The 22,235-nt window shown below is 48.6% G+C and overlaps 1 protein-coding gene across 1 annotated transcript; it reads right to left on the minus strand.

The window, feature by feature from the left end:
• Positions 1-13,477: 13,477 nt before the first annotated feature.
• On the minus strand, positions 13,478-16,305 carry Krt16 (keratin 16). Its single transcript, XM_050156867.1, has 8 exons — positions 15,627-16,305; positions 15,087-15,169; positions 14,842-14,998; positions 14,594-14,755; positions 14,379-14,504; positions 13,865-14,085; positions 13,711-13,775; positions 13,478-13,569 (listed from the first exon to the last, which is right to left on the minus strand). The coding sequence occupies exons 1-8, from the start codon at positions 16,155-16,157 to the stop codon at positions 13,478-13,480; spliced, it is 1,437 nt and encodes a 478-aa protein (XP_050012824.1). The 5' UTR covers positions 16,158-16,305.
• Between the last annotated feature and the right edge of the window lie 5,930 nt (positions 16,306-22,235).

Genomic DNA, 22,235 nt, shown 5'->3' on the forward strand with positions numbered 1-22,235 from the left:
TCTGGTCTGATGGGGGAGCCCCATTCTTTGCCATTGATGCTGACTCTCGGTGGAGAATGAACGAGCTTTATTCCCCAGGCTGAAGGGAGGCCAGAGTCGAGAGGCTGCCAGGCGGGGTAGGTGGCACACAGAAGGCTTCTTGAAAAGAGAACTTTGACTCAGGATCGAAAAGCAGGAAGAACTCAGGAGGGTGGAACAGGGAGGGCATTTCCAGCCAGGGGTGGGGCTGTGGGAAATTCAGCAGCACAAGCTGAATTGCTAGAGAGTCAGCACCAGGGTTAGAATGGCTGTGTCAGGAGTCCTGAGCCACCAGGACTGAGAGGCAGAAACCATCCCAGTAGGTTCTACCTCAAGGGAGGGAAGAAAAAGAGTCTTTTCCACCAAGCGGGGATTTGAGAGCAGATCCAACATCTTGCGATCTATCTGCTCCCCAAGACTGAGGGAGGTTGCTTGTGATTGTGGGAGGAGTAGAGTTTCTACAGTCAGAAAGACTGGGGTTCAAGGCTGGGTACTGATGGTCAGTTTCAGGGAGGCCCAAAGCAAGGTATCTGAATCCTTGAATTTTAATAAAGTCGGTTGTGTGTCAGAAAAATATTTAACAGTCAGTTACCCAGGAAAGACAGGGGTCTAAACTTTGATCATACGTTTATTGTAAATTATGTGAACAGAAGAGGTGGGTGGATGCTATTGCTGTTTTTCCACCAGCTCATGTGTCATGCCTTCCGCAACTCCTGCAGCTTAGGATTGTGGTTACCAAACGTAATTCTGACCTGAGTGCCGGTTGACGTCTATTGACAAGAATCTGAGTGAGCAGAGGTGGCTCAGAGCTTGAGAGCCCTGGCTGCTCTCCTAAAAGACACAGGTTCGATTCCCAGCATTCATGTGGCAGATCACAAGCAGACGGAACTCCGGTCCCAGGGAGTCCGATGCCCTTCCTGACCTCTGCAGGCAGCAAGCGTATATGTGGTACACAGACCTACGTGCAGAAAAACACACATGCACATATAAAGAAAAAGACCCTAAATGACTTCTGAAAAGTTTGAATACAAAAAAAAAAAGTTTCTGGTGTTTTATTGTTTCCAATTTAGTGGCAACAGACACGGCAAACTTCTAAGATCAGTTTTCAATAAGCCAGGCATGATGGCTCATGACCATACCCCTAGCACTTGGGAGGTAGAAGCATAGCGATTAGGAATTAAAAGTTATCCTCAGCTATATAGTGAGTTCCAATTCAGTCTGGGCTGCATGAGACCTCTAAAACAACAAAATGGGGCCGGGTGGTGGTAGAACACACCTTTAATCCCAGCACTTGGGAGGCAGAGGCAGACTGATCTCTGTGAATTCGAGGTCAACCTGGTCTATGAGAGCTAGTTCCAGGACAGCTAGGGCTGCTCACAGAGAAACCCTGTCTCGGGGTGGGGGGTGGGGGGAAACAGAACAATAACTAGAGCCCCAATGTGTACTATTTGTTGTTTTCGCCGTGTAAATATGTCCACTATGGATAATTTGAAGTAACCTAGGTAAAGTTGGCAGAGATGTACAGTAGCATGCTATTATATAACATGCCTGCTATACAGATAAAATAGTTCTAAGTACTCTTTGGAGCACAGATATTAGTCAAATAAGAAGTTAAATGTTTCAAGAGTTTTCTACCTTTGTTTTAGTATATTTTACTTAAATTACGTTTACCTAATTTAATTGTTAGTACTGACCACATTTAACAATCGGTTCCCAAAATTCCTCAAGACTTAACCCTGGCTCTGAAGAGTAGGTATAAGCAGGCTCCAGTATGCCAAGGAGCTATAAACAGACTAGGAGGGAAACAAATCACAAACAAAACAACTCTGGCCCTGAGGAAGGATGGGAAGGTACAGGTGAAGGCAGGGAGAAGAGCTGGTGGCCTTAGTAATAAGATAAGATAATGTAGGTGAAAGGAAATAGCTGTCACCCAGCCTTCACCAGATGCACCAAGCACCGTCGGCCCCCAGGGAGACCCGTGGGAGATGGGGGCTCCTCCCTTACACTTCTGTATTAGCTGGTCTTTCTCAAAGGGCTCTGACCCTTGTGTTCTATTAGCTGTTGTCTCTGCCATTGTGCACTGATGATTCCTCTGCTGTCACACCCATGGTGCATCTGTCCTTCAGCTGTCCTAGTGTGGGTGACAGCTTGGTGTCCTAAGACTTTGTTTACATCTTTACTTAACCCATAAAGAAAATGAGATAGTGGTACTGATCATATCGATAGGGCTAGAGGTGGAGGTGAGGGTGGAGAGGGTAGTGGTGATGGTAGTGATGGTGGTGATGGTGGTGATGGTGGTGATGGTAGTGATGGTGAGGTGATGGTGTGGGGTGATGGTGGTGGGGTGATGGTGGTGGGGTGATAGTGTGGGGGTGATGATGGTGATGATGGTGATGGTGGTGATGGCAGTGATGGTGGTGATGGTAGTGAAGGTAGTGATGGTGAGGTGATGGTGGTGGGGTGATGGTGGTGGGGTGATGGTGGTGATGATGGTGATGGTGATGATGGTGGGGTGATGGTGTGGGTTGATGGTGGTGATGATAGTGGTAGCGGGGTGATGGTGGTGGTGCTGGTGATGGTGGGAATGGTGGTGATGGTGGTATTAGTGATGATGGTAATGACAGTGGGGGTAGGAACAGTGTTGTTGGTGGGGGTGGGAATGGTAGTGATGGTAATGATGGTGGTGGTGGTAATGATCATGGTGGCAGACGGTGGTGATGCTGACCAGGTAATAGAGTCAGACAAGTATTGATGGGGATGGTGGTGATGGCAGAGGTGGTGGGCAAGGGAAGTATAAAACTAACAACTATTTATCAATTTTTGATGGGCAAAGCAAACCCAATTTAAACAAGTCTCCTTCAGGCTAGCTTAGAGATAAAACTACTCTCTTGGGGTCTCTCTCCAAAAACCTAGCACTCACAAGGCTTTACCACACCACATTTCAACTTCCTCACCCTTCCCTTCCTCGGAGTCACAACAGAAGGCAGGTAGGAGGAACCCAGCCCAGTAAGATCAGTTTATAGGAGGCTTTTATTCCCAGCACCTTGAACCAACTAAGTTTGCAAGGCTTCCTGGGACCATCCGAGCAGACAAGGCGAACAGTAGCCATCAGTTAGTCTTTTGTGTGTTTCAGGGCCAGGCCCCCACCACTCTGCCTAGAGGAAGAGTGGGTAAGAGACGATCAACCAAGGCCAGACAGTTGAGAAAGAGTTCAGCCACCTCGGGCACTGCCCACCCCCACACACGGAGCCACCTAAAGCAGGAGGACAAAGAGCACCTTACCTGTGTGATGCTGTCAGGAAATAGCTCCTTCAGGCCAGGGTGACACCTGATTTATCACTACAACCCCGCTCTAGACCTGTCCTAGCCCGGCACACCACCTGCCGGGAGCAATCTGAAGAGAACTCGGGCCTGATCCACGGGTCTGCTTCTACAAACAGAACTTCTCTACAAACCTAGTCAAATCAAACAAGGCCAGAGGTTACTTTGCCTGCCAATCATGGATTCTAGGGTGAGCTTCTCAGCCTCTTGGAGCCTCAGTTTCCACACCTGTAAAAAGGGATGAATCAGGCTGGTGAGTCGGCAAGAAGGCATGACAGTGGCAGCAAGGAGGAGGTGCTTGATCTGATTTGACGTTAGATGGCAGGACACAGATGTCTATCTACAGCTTTGCTGCAAGAATCATATGAGGCAATAAACGGGTTGGGCCATCTGAGAAACCGTCAAAAAGGAGAGGGGAAGGGGTTAGTAAAGTGTGTGCTTTGCCCACCTCCTGCAGCCTTGACTCCTCACGTGAACCCTTTTAAGTTATAATACCTAAATGCACATGGGAGAAGACAAACTCAGACAGGTGCAGGGCCTACCATTCATCCTTGTCTCAGACACACACACACACACACCACACAACCCCCCCTCCCCAGCTCCAACCAGCTCCTGCAAGGTCTGCATTCACGACTCAGCTTTATTTTCTTCTTTGGGTTGTCATTTTTAAGTTGAATAGTCATACTGAGCACAACACAAATTGCAAATCTACTCTCTTGACAAGGAAGGGGCTAGAGAGGTGGCTCAGCAGTTATGAGCCCTTGTGGCCCTTGTGAAGACCCAAGATCAGTTCCCAGCACCCACTCAACAGCTCCCGACTGCCTGTGACTAGAGTCCCGAGGGATTTGACACCCTCCTCTGTCCTCTCCTGGCACACGCACACACTCAGGGACACGCACGAGCATAAGCATAGACTAAAAAAAATGAAAAGTTTTAAACTGGCAAGCCAGAACGATAGTTCAGGCAAACATTTTTTTGGTCTGGGTTTTGGTAGGGTTTTTGTTTGGTTGGATAATTGGTTTGGTTTGGTGTTTTGTTTTGCTTGTTCTGGGGAGCTAGGGATAGAACCAAGAGCCTTGGTATGTGAAGCAAGCAAGCTCTTCAGTGCTTGATTGGTTTTTAGAGCCAAAGTCTCACTGGATAGCCCAAACTGGCTAAGCCTCACTAATAAACACACACACTAATAAACACACAAACACATATTTAGTATGAAGTATTAGGCAGCCAGATAGCCCTGAATGGATGTCAGATGGCAAAGAGAGATCCCCCCTGAGTGCTGTGGAGAGAGATACACTCTGTGAAAAGCACCTGCAGTGAGTTGCCTTTACCTGTGTGAAATGAACAATAACTGACCCCTCATTTATATAGCTGCATATCGTATGTTTGTGATATATGAACAACTGAAGAACGAAAGGACACACAGAGACGATCAGTGCAGATTAACATGGGAACGGGATCGGAGGTTGATGTGAGTGGAGAGGGCCGGGAGAGAGGAGAAGTGGTCCAAATGAAACAGGAAAGCAAACACATTTTCTACATCTGCATAAAATCGTGTGTGCGTGTGAATACAGGGTACAGAAACGTAACAGGGCCTGGAATGGAGCTCAGTATATAATCCAGCATGGTCAAGGCTGTAGCTAGGTTCTATATCACACACACACACACACACACACACACACACACCATAAAAAAAAAAGAAATTAAACGAAAAGAATTGAAAACTAAAGAATCAACTGATTGCGGAGGCCCAAAAATGTGAGCCTATTTCCACCTTGTCTGATGGTCAGAGAGTTTGGAGTTTGCTCAAATTTGATGACAACAACCAGGGCTACACATCCTGACCCAGGATGTGGTTACTGGGTTCTTTTGACATTAAGATGGCCCATACAGGTAGATCCACTCCTTCCTGACAAAAGGTCAGGATATGCCAGCATACGTCTGCTCCTTCTTTTGTAATAGGAGGTTAGCTGGGGAGTGGCTGCCTTCAGGATACTTGGTCTAGAGTGGCTTCACTGCCTAAACAACAAAATCTTAATGGTTTGATGTCTTAAAGTGTTAAAGCAATTAGCTGTTCCAGTTGTCCTTTGTATCATGTTAAAGAAGTCTTCTGTTGATTCTTCCTCCTTTTGTACTGGGGTACAAAAGTGTGTGGAAAAATTAAATGCGGGTGATTTCAGGACTCACTGGAGCTCCCTCCTGGTACTAGCCTCTGTTTTCTGTTTTATTCTTTTATTCGTGTCTTCATACTCTTTACTATTTTTTTCTGATCCCCATGCCCTTACCCTGGCTAGAGGTATTTTTGTCGAGGCTGGTCCCCGACAGCTGATGAAGCAGGATGATGCGTTCTAGAACCTCAACACTTAAGAGGTGGAGGCCGGAGCATCAGTTCAAGGTCATCCTCAACTGAGTGGAGTGTGAGGCTAGCCTCAGCTGCATGACATCTTGTCTCCGAAAAGACTAAAAAAAAAAAGAAAAATGGCACTAATTTCTTGAATAACTCATCAATTTCCTACTTTAGATAAGACTGCAAGGCGAGCTGTGGTGGCTCATACCTGTGATTCCAGCATTTGGGAGGCAGAAGTAGGAGACTCTTGAGTTTATGACCAGTTCAAAAAAACCAAAGACTGGATATAATGCTTGCTTAGTGTGCACGAGGCTCTCACTTCAATCCCCAGGAACTACAGAAAAATAAATAAATAAATAACTTTGGGCTCTAGTGATCCTCCTGTCTCAGCCTCCTGAGCAGCTGCCGCGGCAGGTGTGCCCTGGCTCCAGGCTGGTCAGTCCTTTCTCGCTGATTCTTGTTTCTATTAATGTGACATCAAATGAAGCCCTTGAGAAACCTGGAGATCATCTTCTGTGCATATTCGTAGATAATGCGACTGGAAAATAGCCTGGGGGATTTAAAACTCTGGGCATCAAATGATGGATACGTGATTTTCTTTCTTATATTTTCTGTTTTGTCATAGAGAAAAGCGGGAAAGGGAAGGGGATTTCACTCTGTGTGTGATAATGTTATAGTTGGAGGAAGAAGACGGACTCTTGAGACCAGGTGTGATAACAACCGGTAGAATCAGAAAGGAAGGAAGTCTCCGGAACAGCTGTTATATTTGCCTACCTCCTTCTGCACAAAATCCCCATCAGGGACCTTCTACTATTGGGGGAAGGGACACAGGCCTACATCTGTCTCCATAGCAGCCCAGATATACATTAGAGGAAAGGCCAGGTCAAGAACTCCTCCCCCCACCCCGCCCCAGACTCAAAAAGAGTACTGGTCTTCTACAACATGAGTATCTCCCCACGGAGGCTGCCCTGTGTCCACGTGATAAGTGTGCCCTCCAGAAACTCCCCTGAGAAGATTCCCTGAAAGCCTGGGAGAAAAGACTTCTGAACCACAGCCCCATGGCTTCACCCGACCCGTAGTCACTGAGCCATTCTTACTTGCTAGACACAGTCTAAGACAGCTGTTGACTAGCAAAACACCAAGCTTCGTCTGTTTGTCTTTAGAGAGCGTCAGAGGCCTTAAGCCACGGCAGTGGGCGGTTTAAGCATAAGAAATCGCTTCTCTCAGACACTGGGAAGAAACACCGGGCTTTTTATAGCTCTTGGAAACAAAAGGCCCAAAGAAAGTAAACCTCACAGGCTCACAACTCGTTAATTTGCACCAGTAGAGGCAAGGCGCGGGCTATCATTAACTCGTACTCCAGTCATTGTCTTAGCAATTATCTAAAAGGGTGTTTCACAAACTTTGACACTAACTCAGGCGTGAGGAATCTGAGGGTGTGTTCAGACAGAAAAGCAACAGTGCACATCGTGAGTACTCCGTCTCCTCCTCCTGGCCCAGGAGCTCAAGAAGCAACTAGGGTTGGTTTGGGACTTGGATCAGCAGGCATTTCCAGGTGGAAAAGCAGGTTCCCGTGTCTAAGGGAAGCTTCGAGAATCAAGGCCCCATTCCAGTCTTAAAATTGCGGGGTACGTGTGTCTGTGGTTTGCTCATTGAGGCAGGGTCTCGTGAATTACAGGCTGGCCTCAAATCACATAACAAAAATAACCTTGAACTTCTGATCCTCTTGCCTCCACCTCTTGAGTGCTGAGATTACAGGGGTGAGCCCTGATTTATGTCATACTGTGGGATCGAACCCAGAGTTCTGTGCATGCTAAGCAAGCCCCCTACCAACTAGGCTGCACCCTAGCCCAATATTGGCCTTTAAAAGGCAACTGTTTCATGTCTGCGAAATTCAGCAACGGACCGGAAAAATTGCCGTTCCAGCTCTTCAAGGGGTTTTATTAACTGCCAAGCCCCAAGAGGAGTACTTCTTGATTATTTTAGGCCTTGTTGTCATTTGAATTCTGTCCAAGCCACCTCTCTCCCAGAGGAACTCGACTCCTGCAGTTTTATGTCAATGTTATTAGGAAACCAGACACTTAAACTCAACTACAGTATTTGCAGGGGGTGGTCTTTGCACAACATTCAGGTTTAAATAAGGTCATTATTGAGTCTTGGCGGCTATAGAAGAAAAATGTGATCCACAGCCAGTGTTCTGACATCTCATCCTGAGCGATCCCTGAGCGTGAGCACCAATGTCTCTGCATAAGGGTCCCCGAATGACATCAGCTCTAACAAATCACTTGATCAAGGAAGTGCTCGGAAGGCGCTGCTCAAAGTTGGCGCAGGCATGCCTTGAAATGCACACCCCACCCGGTTCCCTGCCGGCAAACAGGCAGACTGGCATGATGCCTCTTGAAATCCATCTGACAATTCAAATCAAGCACCTTGAAACATTTCTATCTGCTCATTTGGTAATTACATTTCCCAGAACTAGCCTAAGGGAACAGTCCAAAAATATTTACTTATGAAAGTGTTATGTAGAAGGATGTTCTCTGCTGTGCTCTCTCCAGGGTAAGAGCAGGCACACATGGTGGGAAGAACACCAAAAACGGATAAAGCTTTTAGTAATGCAGGAACATGTTTCGTTTCTAATATTCATACAAATTGACAGTGGATGTCACTGTGTTGTAGACCGCTTGCTTAGCATCCTTGAGGCTCTCGGAGTAGATACACAGCATCATGGGAAAAGAGCTGAAAGCAAAATGAATTCAATGTATTGTAGCTGTAATTATAATATATGTAAGTGTTTTCATATGCGTGTGAAAATAAGAAACTTGTTACCAGTATTTGCTTTGGGGTATTGGGGCTTAGGTTTGAGCATGACTCATAGGTTCACCCTATAATCTGAAAGACAGGGTTGGTGACCATAAAGAGGGAGATATGTTTGCTGAACAATTAACAAAAATTATTTATTGTAAAGCAATGAATCGAGCTCAGCAACTTTGAATGACGAATATAGTTTCACTTCGCAAAGCAGGGGTTTCAGATTAAAATGACAAGCTGAATGCATGGTTTAGTGTCGCCTTCTAAGCCCCACTAGACTGACTACAATTGGATACAATCCATGAGGACAAAGAGCAAGAGTCCAATCCAAAGGACAAAGGGGCTCACAGCAGTGACGCGTCAGAACCTGGACAAAGAAAACGGAGGGCTTGCCCAGGCAGAGGGCAAGGATGAAGCAGACCCACATCAGGACCCCAAAATGTCACTGCCAGAAAAGACCCGAGACACCCCTGAGAATAAGGTAAGGCTGAGCTGGAATCAGGAGCCGGGTAGCCAGCAGCACTTCAAACCAGCCTAGGCTACATGGTGAGACCCTATGTCAAGAAAACAGGAAGATGGGTGAAAAGTCTTTTTTTTTAATTTATTTAAATTTATCTTATGTGCGCTGGTGTGAAGCTGTTAGATCCCCTGAAACTGGAGTTCAGACAGTTATGAGCTGCCTTGTGGGTGTTAGTAATTGAACCCGGGTCCTCTGGAAGAGCAGCCAGTACTCCTAACCACTGAGCCATCTCTTCAGCCCTGGGTTAGAGATCTCCATAGTTCCTCTTTCCCTCAGTGCTCCTGATAACTACTGACCACTCTCGCTTTGGACCAGAAGAATCTGGACATTAACTCTAAAAAAAATACTCCACAGTGGATCAGAACTGAAAACAACAACCAGGGCCAAGAACCCAGGTAACACACCGAAATGGTCAGTTAAAATTTTACAAATTAACAGACTGGGACCTTCTCATCACCTGCTCCCAGAAAGCTGGTAGGTAGTGTTTACAACACACACAAAAAGTTAGAGACATCCGGGGCACTTCAGTGAAGTGGCTTATTCTTCACCAAATCAATCCATAGTAAAAAGGCCTAGAAGACCAGCCCTGTACTGAACACACACTCCAAACAGATCCTTTGTACCTTCCTCTTAAATGTGATTGTCTACCAAGGACCAGAAGGAATCTGAGAAGAGTTTCTGGTATGAAAGACGGAGAAGAAAGAAAGAAAGAAAGAAAGAAAGAAAGAAAGAAAGAAAGAAAGAAAGAAAGAAAGAAAGAAAGAAAGAAAGAAAGGAGGCACCTAGAAGAAGATAAATAAAAGAAATGGAATTGTCTCAGCCACAACTAACAGGCCAAAGGGACAAAGTATCTTAAGTCAAGAACTAAAGGCTACAAACTTTATGCAAATGGTCCAGTCTCTATGGAAATCACTATGGAGAGTGATTTAATAAAAATTCAAAATAAGTAAATCAGCTAACACAGATATTTCATTCCTTTGTGAACAGTCAAAAGAGTCATGTACTTGAGAGAAGCTTGCACATCTGTGTTTATTGTAACACTATTCATAATAGTCAAGATATGGGGTCAGCATAGACATCCATTAACAGATGACTGGATAAAGAAAGTATGAAATATATATATATATACATATATATATATATATACAATGTAGTTTAATTTGGCTATAAAGATGAATGAAATTATGCCCTTTCCTTGATAATGGATACAATTTAAGATCATTAAATTAAGTGAAATCAGCCAGACTCTAAAGCAAAATATTATACTTTTTTCCCATTTGTGTGTCTTAAATTTTAGATAGATACAAAACTGTTGGGACCATTTGGACTCCTGGCCTTCAGCTGATCTTCCCTGCTAGAGATCTTTACTTTCCTTCCAATTTGAGTTACTGAAAGCTGTGTCAAAGTTGTTTACCAGATCTGCTTCACGAGCACGTGTTGCCTTGGCCTTTAGGATCAGAGGATAAGGTTTTCACCTGTTGACCCACACTTGACTGTTGGGCATATAAGCCTCCATGGTGCTATTGAATAAAGGGCTTCTTGCCAGTGACTACAGGTCTGTGTCTCTGTCTCTCTGTCTGTGTGTGTGTGTGTGTGTGTGTGTGTGTGTGTGTGTTTCAACCTCCAGCCCCTTGGCGGAAGCTCCCGAACTGTATGGTAGTGTATAGAGCGTAGACAGGCGATGTGCGCTGCACAAAACATCATTTCTACATATGACAGAAAAGCAGAAGGGAGGATGAAAGAAGCAAGGAGCTGTCAGGAGGGAAAAGGAGGAATGAGGAGACAGGAGAGTGTGTGGCCATGACTGTGATCAAAGTAGTTGATCTATTTGAATGTAATTTTGTACATGCCATCTTATGCTTTACACAATGAAAATAAAGAAGCTCATCTAGGTGGTAGTGGCACACGCCTTTAATTCCAGCACTCAGGAGGCAGAGGCAGGTTGATCACCGANTACAGAGAGCCCTTGTCTTGAAAAGACCAAAAATTTAAAAATAATAATGAACCTACTGACAAAATATCCAGAGCTAGGGAATATCAAAATCATCGCAGATTTTTTTAAACTTTAAATAACACATTTTGTTGACAAAATTAAGAATTTTTTTTCAAAAAATAACAGGGAAAAGACAAATAAAATTGAAAATCGTATGAGATACACATGAAAAGAGTTACAGAAAGAGAGGAAGTAGAGAAAGGAAACTATAAAAGTAAGAGAATTTTCCAGAACTTAAGTTTCTATGCTAGAAGTATGAACTCATGCCCAATCCAACAGTAGAAGACATGGCTGCATCAAGGCACATGCGAGAGCCCATTCCACTAGGAAGAAAAGAACTATAAAGTTCCAGTAGAGAGACTGGGAACAGAACAGGGCAAAGGATCCACAGCCAAAGCGGAACGAGACTTTTTAGTAGCAACACCAAGAGCCTCAGACACTGAGGACAAACAGTGTCCAACCTAGAATTCTACACCCAACCAAACCATCTGTCAAGAGTGAGAGTAGACAAAAGATCTCTCCGGACGTGAGAAGTTCAACAACAACAAAGAAGCTAACCCATATGAATCGCTTCTTAGAAAATAGCCAGAATATGTGATTCCCTAAAATAGTTGAGGAAGAGAGAGAGAGAGAGAGAGAGAGAGAGAGAGAGAGAGAGGAACAGGAGGATAAAAGACCACCCCTGGAAAGATATCTTCAATATGACATTGATAGAAATCCCACAGTGTTAACTCATTAAGAGGATAGGTATATTCAACAGTAAATCAGGGGAAAAGTGAATGATATGTACATAGAAAATCTAAACAAATTGGGTTAAAAAATGTTTAATCCAAGGAAATTAATATACTATAAAAACGGGGTTTGACCATGAATAACATATAGTCCCAATAATGTAAACATTTCTCTAACTGAAACTTTGATTCTGTTCAGAAAATGGAGAAGGTCCATGCCACATAAGAAATACATCTTCGTCCTTCAGACAGACGAGGAAGCATCTGGTTAAAAGATGAAGCTGAGTATCCAGAAATGAAGTAGGAGATTGGCATTTTAAAATAAGGAAGAAAATACCAAAAAGAAAGAGGCCGAAGTTGAAAGTGGGAGGTCAGAAAGGTGTTAGGAGCCAGCTGGGGACTGGTTCCTCTACACACAAGTGGAACACACACACACACACACACTCATATACGCACACATAGGCACACATGCTTGAATACATACACACATACACATTATGCTACTATACATACTTAACTTTTTTCCTTCTAGTTCTGGAAGACAGCCAGGCAAAAGGAACAGTGCCTGAGAGGTGTGGACCATGCAATTAGTCAGGAAGACTTGACTCATGGGAGTGGCAAGGGAAGGGCTGAGTACAAGAAAGAACCATCACGGGCCCTTGAGTAAGGGAGTGCTGAGCTCCGTTTTCCTGACTTTGAGCAGGTTCTTGTACAAAGGGATCCCTGGTAGAAACTGGGAGTGGAAGGATGGAAAGAGACACCTACACCCAGTTCCTGGGAGAGAGGGGAAAAGCTATGGAAATGGTGTTAGCTGTGGAGATGAGAGAGGATGTGGAGGAAGGGATGGGGAGGAAGGCATGGGCAGCAGATGTTTCCCGGGAATTCAACGACATTCAGATGAAGGAAAGAAAAAGGTGAGGAGAGAGGACAGGCTAGGAGAAGAGAGATTTTGTTCCTGGCTGTGACGCCATCCCAAGGCTCTGCCTTCCCTTCAATACCAAAATCACTGTGTGTGTGTGTGTGTGTGTGTGTGTGTGTGTGTGTGTGTATGCTCACATGAGCATGAGCTCAGAAGCACACTTGTAGTATTCATTTATGTGTCGAAGAGTTATTCTGAAGCACAACCCTGGAGTTCAGGGCTCAAATTTAGGAATCTTTGGGGAGAACTACCTGAACAGGTGGGATGGGGCTGATAGAAAGACATGAGCTGTAGCCAGACCGAAGACCTGGAGTGGACCTCCAGATGCCATGTGCTGTTATCTTTAATGCACACACACAAACTTCCCCAAATCCCAGGAGTATTTAACCCTAAAATGTCCCTAACTAGACCTGTCTGACAGGGGCCCTAGAAGAAGATAGTTAAAGATCCTCTGTAGAAGGTCTCACACTGTGGCCATCCACACTCGTGAATATCTTCCCACCTTGTATGCCCCCTCATCCACCCCCCAACGGCACGGAGAACTTCTGGAAGCCTCCTGGAAGATCTTCTGAAACACAATCTCTGCATCTCTTTAAGTGTGTGGACCCCAGAGGAGTTCCTGGGAACCCCCTTCAACCCCTCTCCCATCGGCTTAAACAAGGAGATCACACAAGTTTGCATCAACCAGAAAGTCAGCTTTATTAGCCCATTACCAGCAGAGGGGAGGGGAGACAGCTGGGGACCGCGCTAAGAAAACAGGGTCCTGGCTCAGGCCTCTAGGATGTGAGGCTGGCATGGGCCAGGAGGCTCTGAGTGAAGCAGGCTAGTTCCTGGAACTCTGGCTTTGGCTCTGGCTGAAGCTGGATGACCCTTGCTCCTTAAGGATGGACCGGGGCTGGTGAGACGAGGAGAAGCCTGCAAAAGAGAACCAGAAAGTGAGGTGGGCTCTGGGAGCTAAGCAAGCTGCTGGGTAGGGAAAGGGGAGGCCCAGGGCTCTGGGATGAGCGGCTTGGCCCTTATACCACAGAGTTGGGCTGTGGACTCCAGGAGCCTTACCTTCTCGGGAAGAATAAGACTGGGAAGAATAGGACTGTCCAGAGGAGTGCTGGGAGGAGGAGCTGCTGGGATGGGGAGAAGAAACGAGAGCGTTAGATATGCTGGGAGTCGCAGGGGCAGAGGTGCTGCGAACAGGGACGAAGAGCCAACTCACTGGACACCCTCGCCATCCAGCAGACGGCGGTAAGTGGCGATCTCCTGCTCCAGTCTTGTCTTCACATCCAACAAAATATTGTACTCCTGGCTCTGTTGCTCCATCTCGCAGCGCAGCTGAGCCAGCTGCTCCTCTACGCCGCTGATCAGACCCTGGATCTGGGACAGCTGCATGCAGTATCTGCCCTTGGTCTCTTCTAGGCTGTTCTCCAAGGATGCTTTCTGTGAGTGAAGGAAAACGGAAAGGTCGGTGGCGATGGTCACTGTGTCTCTGCCCTACTGTCTGGGCACATTTTTTTTTTTGACAGGCACATGGATCTTGACCCCAGCCAGGGTAATTGGAAGAGACAAATTGGAGAGATGCTTTCCCAACATCCTGGCTTCAATTTCTCCATCTCTGTCATGGGTACCACGACTGTCCCAGTCTCATTCCCATGAAAAGGAAAGGGGAGGTGGATGGTGACCCTCTTGGGGGATGGTGACTAGGGGATCGCCTGCGGTGGGATCCCTCATACCATGCTGAGCTGGGACTGCAGTTCGATCTCCAGGCCCTGGAACACTCTGCGGAGCTCAGACACCTCACTGCGGCCGCTCTGTATCAGCTCACTGTTAGAGGCCACTTCTCTGTTCAGTTCCTCAGTCTGAGACAGAAGAAAGGAGGAGGTGTGAGGCTCTCTCCCAAGTCTCCCTGTCCAGGAGTCCTGGAGGCTATGGGGAAGGTAAGTCCCACCTTGCTCAGGAACCAGGCCTCAGCATCTCTGCGGTTCTTCTCTGCCATCTGCTCATACTGGTCTCGCATCTCATTCAGGATGCGGCTCAGGTCCACACCGGGTGCTGCGTCCATCTCCACGTTGACGTCCCCACCGGTCTGACCCCTCAAGGCAAGCATCTCCTAGGAAAGATCACAAGGGGGTGGTCAGCTCTCCTAGGAACCTCACCAAACAAGCCTTTTATCCCCAAACCCAGAAGCAGCCCCACCTCCTCGTGGTTCTTCTTCAGGTAGGCCAGCTCCTCCTTGAGGCTCTCAATCTGCATCTCTAGGTCGGTTCTGGCCAGGGTCAGCTCATCCAGCACCCGGCGCAGGCCATTGATGTCGGCCTCCACAGTCTGGCGCAGGGCCAGCTCATGCTCATACCTGGGAGGACAGAGATCAGAGTTGCAGATGGACAGCCCAACTCTTTTCCCCTGCCCTCTGCCCTCTGGCCAGCATGATGGCTGCTCACTTGGTCCTGAAGTCATCAGCTGCCAGCCTGGCATTGTCGATCTGCAAAATGGGCTGTGCATTCGCCAGAGTGGCCGCAACGATCTAGAGCAGGAATGCAAGGATAGGAGGTCTGAGCAGCCAGCCAGGCACTCTCTGCTCAAGGGAGATGGGCAGAGGGGGGTAAAGGAGTTTCCCCAAACCCAGTGATCACCCGCCTGGCAGGTCAGCTCCTACATCTTCCTCAAACAACTGGTTACTTCACCCAACTCTGGACATGCAGGGTGCACTAAGATCTATCACCACCTCCATCCGGGGCCCAAAGTTAAAGAGCTGAGCATTCAACACAAAGTAGCTTCAAGAGCACTAAGAGTCAGGGTCTTAGTTCCAGCTGAAGCTGGAATGTTCAAGAGAGACCCTCCGCCACTTCTCTGGCTAACTCTGCCCATTAGCCTCCAAAGTCTTTAGTCTTCTTGCTTATGTATCAGATTCTCTAGAAGTGGCTTCCTAAAGACCACAGCAATTCTAGTCTCTCAACGCTTCATCCGCTAGAGCCACCCACCTTGCTCCTCAGGTCCTCGATGGTGTGGAAGTAGGAGCTGTAGTCTTTGATCTCGCTGGGCCGCTGCCTCTGGTACCAGTCACGGATCTTCACCTCCAGGTCAGTGTTGGCCTCCTCCAGGGCACGCACCTTGTCCAGGTAGCTGGCCAGACGGTCATTGAGGTTCTGCATGGTCACTTTCTCACTGCCCACCAGGAGACCATCACCACCGCCAAAACCACCACCAAGGCCACCACCAAAGCCACCACCGAAGCCACCACCAAAGCCACCACCCAAGCCACCACCAAAGCCACTACCAAGGCCTCCCCCAAAGCTGCTGCTGCTGCTGAAGCCCCCACCATAGCTGCTTCCCATGCCACAGGCTCCCCCAGAGGAGAAGCGAGAGGAGCTGACTGTCAGGCCCCCATAGGTGCTGGGAGCCCGGCAGGATCCTCCAGTCAGGACAGAGGAGATGCGGCTAGAGCCACCACCGATGCCACAGGAGCCCTTCATGGAGCTGGAGGAGGTGAACTGGCGGCTGCAGGTGGTCATGTTGAGGAAGGTGAGCGCGTGTGCAAGTCAGTGAGCAGGAAGAGAGAAGAGCTCAGGAAGGGATGTGGATGCTGTGTGAGCCTCAGACACCAGGATCCTTTATATGCGCCTGGGGAAGGCGGGGCCCCGCGACTGCTGACTCTGGGTTCCCCTCTGGATTTCGTCACTCAGTCCCGTCCGACTCCCCACTCTGGATTATTCAGCCCAGGGTGGACTCTCCCTCCCCTCCATGTGCTGGCTCAGAGTTCCCACCCAGTTCTGGGGGTGTGGGGCCGGGAGAAAAAACACACAATTCAGAGTTAGTCCTGACTCAGGCTGTGTGGCCAGGAATCGGCTTCTGTTCCTGGAGCCCGAGGGGACAGCAACAGTGAGGCCTTGATGCAGGCAGTCGGCAGCAGCTGGGTCCTCGGGCAGTGAGTCAACGCTCAAGCCTCCCAGCCCTACAGTGAGAACCTCGGGTGGCAGGAGCCCCATTGATGCTATCCCAGACTGTCCTGGGGTGCTGTCGTGGGGTTCCTACCAGCCATGCTGTAGAGCTCAGTTCCTCACTGTGGAGCCCGAAGCCTTCACCTCCCCTCTCTCTGCCGGCTTTCCCCCACAAGGACAAGTCTGGGCTGGGTAGCACAGTTCTTCCTAGTTCTAAAAATCAAAGGGTTCCCTTCCCCATGGGGTCTAATTTAGTTTTGAAGGCTGTCTTTTAGACACCAGAATGTCCACAGCGGCGTACACCATGGCAACCATGACCTATGCAGCCACACACCCATCCTGCCTCTCACTCACTGCCCAGTACGGGAAGATCTTGTCAAGAGGAGCTACAGGACACATAACAATCACAAAGAAGCGTGCCTGGAGGACCCTATCTCAGTGTCCCAGTCTCTTCACGCTTCTTTTGATCCTAGCTGCCTTCCACACCCACCTCCATACCCTGGTCCATAACGTAAGACCCTGCACCTAGAGAACATTCATTCCCAGCACACAGCGCCTCCACGCCACCTCCTGCCCTCAGACTCAGGGTCTGCACTGTGATCTGTAGGGGCTATGGTAGGAGGAAATCCCATCCTGCTCCTAATACTGTTTGTGTGTCCCCATCCCTACCTCCACTCCACCCCACCCCACCATGGACCTCAGAGTCCCCGTGCGGAAACCAAACCATCTTGCCCAGGAGCTAGCTGCCCAGCATCTTTCTGGTAGCTACAGTTCCAGGCTGGGTTGGTGGCTTTGTTCACCTAGTGGGCACCACTATCTTGTTCCTTGCACTGCTCAGGGATACTGTCACACTTGCCACACAGTTCTGAGAAGCAGGTCCGAGGAGGGTGTCATCCCCACCATCGATTGACACATGAAGGCGTGAAAACACAGGAAGCTCAGGGGGGACCCAGAACATCAGCCCCTGAAGACTCCACTATCCCAAACCTCTCTCTTGGCACCTCTCAATTCACATCTTTTTGTTGATCCTTAAGTTGACCTTGTAGGACTATGGAAGAACAAGAAAGAGGTGGAAGCCAACCATTGCCACTAGGTTTATGGTCACAAAGTCAGAACTCTGAAGGGTCCCATGAGTTTTTCAGGCAAGGGGCAAGTGAGTCTAATTGTCACCTACCTCCCTATAGTGTTTAGTAGGAGCTTTGGCCATGGTGGGCACAGTCTTGGCCTGAGAAGAAGAATGGAGTCTTGACCCAAAGACAGTCTTTTGGATACCATGAGGCAAGGCCCATGGCACTGAACTCTGTCCTCGCCCCGTCATTTCTCTCTTGAAAGGACAATAACCCAGAGAAGCTTGACTGAGGCTGAGCTCTGCTAAGGCAGGAAATTTTGGGTTTTGTTACCATAACTCATTGTGATCTATTGACCACTCAACCAGAGGCTAAAATATTCTGCGGGTCTCCCTCTTCTTTGGTCTTGACCCCAGAAATAGTCTCCAGTCTTGGGCTTCAGGAAGAGAAGAATCCAAATGGGACACGTTGGTAGATCAAGCAGTAACGAGTTTGGTCAGAACAAGTAAGGAAGAAAGTAGACAAGAAGGGACTGGACTGAGTAGCAACGGCCCCCACCCTGGAAGGCACGGGGCTCAAGTTTTCTCCTCCACTCTGTCATGTGCTAAATGCTAGCTCCCAGGGTGCACACTTCTAGGAAAGGGATGTGCTTTTCTCAGAAGCCCACTTTGTCCAGAATTTAGTGTAAGTCTATGTATAATATGCAAAAATACACTTAAGGGTTTAAGGACCTCTAAAGAGAAAAGTTTACTAGGGTAAAGAGGAACAAACCTCAGCACAGGCTCCCCTGGCAACCAACTCTCGAAGTTGCTTTAACATAATCTGACTGGCAGGGCCCACTATCACCCATAATCTCCTTTATTTTTTTTTAATTGGTTTTTCGAGACAAGGTTTCTCTGTGTAACCCTGACTGTCCTGGAACTAGCTCTTATAGACCAGGTTGATCTCAAACTCACAGAGATCTGCCTGCCTCTGCCTCCCACCACCGCCCGGCCACCCATTATCTCTTATACCTGTTTCGGGGGCCGTGCACTAGCCCATCTGGAGTCAGACACCACCGTTATCTTTACACTCTGTTTCAGGGCCTTGATCTGGCCCACCCATGTTTCCTCTGTTCTGTCTTTGGGGAGCCGGTTTAGTCAGACCCTTCTGAAGCAAACTTCTTGCCTGATAAGAGCAAAGCTGAAATATCTGCTTAGGGGAGAAGACTTGGTAGGGGGAACCGAATACTACTCCAGCCCCAAATACAATTGGCAAAAAGATCTCAAAATCTTGGGGGAACCAGTCTGTTGATGTCTGGATAGGCCTGGATTTCATGTCCAACCACAGACTCATCTCCCTTGAGATTGGAACTGGGTGTCACGGTCACCGAGGGTCACTGAGCCCCAACTACAGAGGTAAAATGTTTGAACATTTATGTTAACAGTATGAAAAGAGACAGGGCCTCAAACCCAGTATCAACTGCCAAGCTAAGGTTCATACCAACTCTCTCTCTCTCTCTCTCTCTCTCTCTCTCTCTCTCTCTCTGTGTGTGTGTGTGTGTGTGTGTGTGTCTCACACACACACAGAGAGACAGGAAGAGCACTCTGTGGTATAAAGTCCTACAATGCTTGTCTCCCAGAACATACCCACCACAGGAGACATCTGGAGAGGTGTGACCCCCTCTCCGCACTGGGACTCAACTTAGAGTGATATTTTATTTATGTATTAATAAATAAAGCTTGCCTGAAGATCGGAGGGTAAAACTAAGTCACTGGAGTTCAGGCCATGGTGTCACAGACCTTTAATCCCAGAATTTGGGAGACAGGGGCAGATGGATATCTGTAAATTTAAGGCCACCATGGGCTACACAAGATCAGTGCAGAAGCAGATCCAGGAGGTAGCAGCTCACACATTTAATCCCAGTACTAGGGAGTCAGACTCCTTTAATCCCAGCACTAAAGGGGAATAAAACAGGAGGAGACAGAGGCTCAGGGCTCAGTCTGCAGTCTCCCAGCCTTGGTAGAGGTAAGACTTCTCTGGTGGCTTGGCTGTTTTGCTTTTCTGATCTTCAGGCAAGCTTTATTTATTAATGCATGAATAAAATATCACTATATAACTATAAAGAACGAGGCTGCCCTGTTTCTCCTGAACCTCTGAAGGGCTGGTCTTGGCAGGGCAAGACTGTGACTGGGTCTCAGGCGGTAAGAGATAGCAGAGGAGCAGGCAGGACACTTCCTCTGTGAAAGTGACCCATATTCATCCCAAATTTGTCAGAACCAGGACCACTAAGCTACAGGTGGCAGGCACCGAGTCCAGTCAAGCTGGCACCCTTCCAAGGCAATGAACTCCTCCCCCATCCCTGCCCTTCGCCCCACCCCTTCTCAGGTATGAAGTCATGTCCCGCTTGAATAAGCCAGGAAACACCATTGGCCAATGCCACACCTCAATGCACAGCGGTTCCCAAACCCAACAGAGCCTTACACAGACTCCTTCTCTGCCCCAACCCCTGCTTCAGCATCGCCCAGGACAAGCCTGGTCTTGGGACTCTTTTACAAGCTCCCCAAGGGATTCCCAGGCTGGAGAAGGAAGAGGCAGCTCTGGGAGCTGCAAGGTGAGGGGGTCCAGGGAGCCTGACAAGACAGAGGGTCTGTTGCAGAGCCCCCAGCAAGTGATGGACACATAGTTAGCCACAAGAGAACAGCCTGGAGTCAGGGCAAGCTGCTCCACCTTGGGGAGCCTTGGCTTTCTTCTCTGACATGTGGGAATAACATTGCTGTCTCTCAGGCATGTTCGAGTAGAGACGAAATAAAGCAAGTGCCTGCTAGACTGCTAAGCACCGCCACAGCAATTCACTAGGGTCTCAGAGCACCCACTATATGCTAGGCACTGACTCGAAGAACAAGACAGAGGAAGCCCTTCAAATGTACAAGCTGGTGAAAAATTTTGATAAGGACAGTTCTATTGCTGTGAGTTTGTGTCTTGGCAGGAGACAGAGCAAGGTCCTCGAGGACAAACAGATGTCCCTCAGACCCCGGTTCTGTGACTAGTCCAGCGTCAGAAGGAATTTACAGGGATCAGGCTATTTCTATACACCTCTCCCTCCTGTGTGACCGATATCTGCTGCAGATAGCAAGGCTGCCAAAGGCCCTCACACCAGTCACACACAAGGAGCCCTTGAGGGAGCCCAAGACTCTAGGATGTGTGGCCTAGCAGCCGAACCACCCTGGTTCTGGTACCTCTGTTTCCTCAGCTCCTCATGAGACCCAGACTACATGGGGTGGAGAGTATTGTCAGGCCCACCCCATTCCCTGTTCAGCAGTCCACAGGAAAGAGTGCCTTTAAAATGTCTTGAGTCCCCGCAGGCCAAATGCTGCCCCTGCATCTCCTAGACCGAGTGCAGAACTAGGCACCTGCCGCTCTGTGAACAGTGCCACATCCATCTCTCTGCAGAAGCCTAGCAGGCGTTCGTGTGACTACCAGTGACATGGGACTGTGTCTATCACAGGAAAGGGGAACCAGGGCAGTCACGTGCCTGTAGCCTCCACCAGAATGGTGGGATCTGGAGGGTGGGCAGACAGTGAACCCTCTCACCACTCGGACCCCAATCCAGGCTCCGGCACTCATCCCCAGTAGCCTGCAGCTGTCTGAGATGCCCTGGGACAGAGCCACTACCGTTCTCTACACAGTCCCCTAGCAAGCCACTCAGTATGGTCATCTGACCTAGACACAGCTATTCCATGGGGATCCCCATGGAACACATTGCTTGCTCTCCCTGGGGAGGACCACGGCCCAGGACTGTCTTCTGTCCTCCCCACACTGACTCCTCCTCATACCAGCGAGAGCAAATCCCCAGAGTCTCCAGAAGGGGAAAACCCTTTGTGCTTCACAGCTGAGGGAAGGTAGGAGGTGGAGCCATGCTCTCTTCCTGGAACAGAGTGGGATCCGCTCCGCCCTCCCTGTGTCCTCTCCTGGTAAGTCAGTCACCAGGAAAAGAGCTGAGTCACGACTTGTCAGAGCCTCGGAGTCCCTATCCACACAGTGGGGCACCTCTCCCCAAATTCTCCCTGCTTTCTGGGACTCCTCCAGAGTGAGCCATCCTGGCTCAGGCTGGTTCTCCTGGTTATGGACGGATGTACAGCAGGGACTGGGGCAACATGCTCCTCTCCTGCCCTCCATCCAAACTGTCCCTGCTGGCAGGCAGCTGAGAAGTGCCAGCTTGAGGGCACAGAGCCTGGGCAGCGTTGAGTCTCCCGGATGCTGGTGCAGCATCCCCTCGTCATTCCCACATCATCAGCATCAGCACCACTCCCTGACCTCGCACGTCACCCTAGGAAGGGCCTGTGACCTCCCCAAAGTCCTCACACGCCAGCAGCTGGCGCTCTTGCCACTGCCTCCAGCTGTTCCACGCCAGCCTCCTCTGGCCTCAAGCTCCCACCACATCAGGCCTCTGGCACTGTGACCCCTCCAGTGCCTTTGCCCTTAGGTTCCACTCTCACCGCCTGCCTCTGGGAAGGAGAAGGTATCTCTGGTTCTGGTTCAAGATTCCCCACTCCCAAATCCCTGTATTGAATTTAGACAGGGTCCCCCTTCTTCTGCCACCCCC

Source organism: Alexandromys fortis, unplaced genomic scaffold, assembly GCF_014885135.2.
Source record: "Alexandromys fortis isolate MF-2015 unplaced genomic scaffold, M_Fortis_MF-2015_v1.1 scaffold_31, whole genome shotgun sequence".
Taxonomy (NCBI): Eukaryota; Metazoa; Chordata; class Mammalia; order Rodentia; family Cricetidae; genus Alexandromys; species Alexandromys fortis.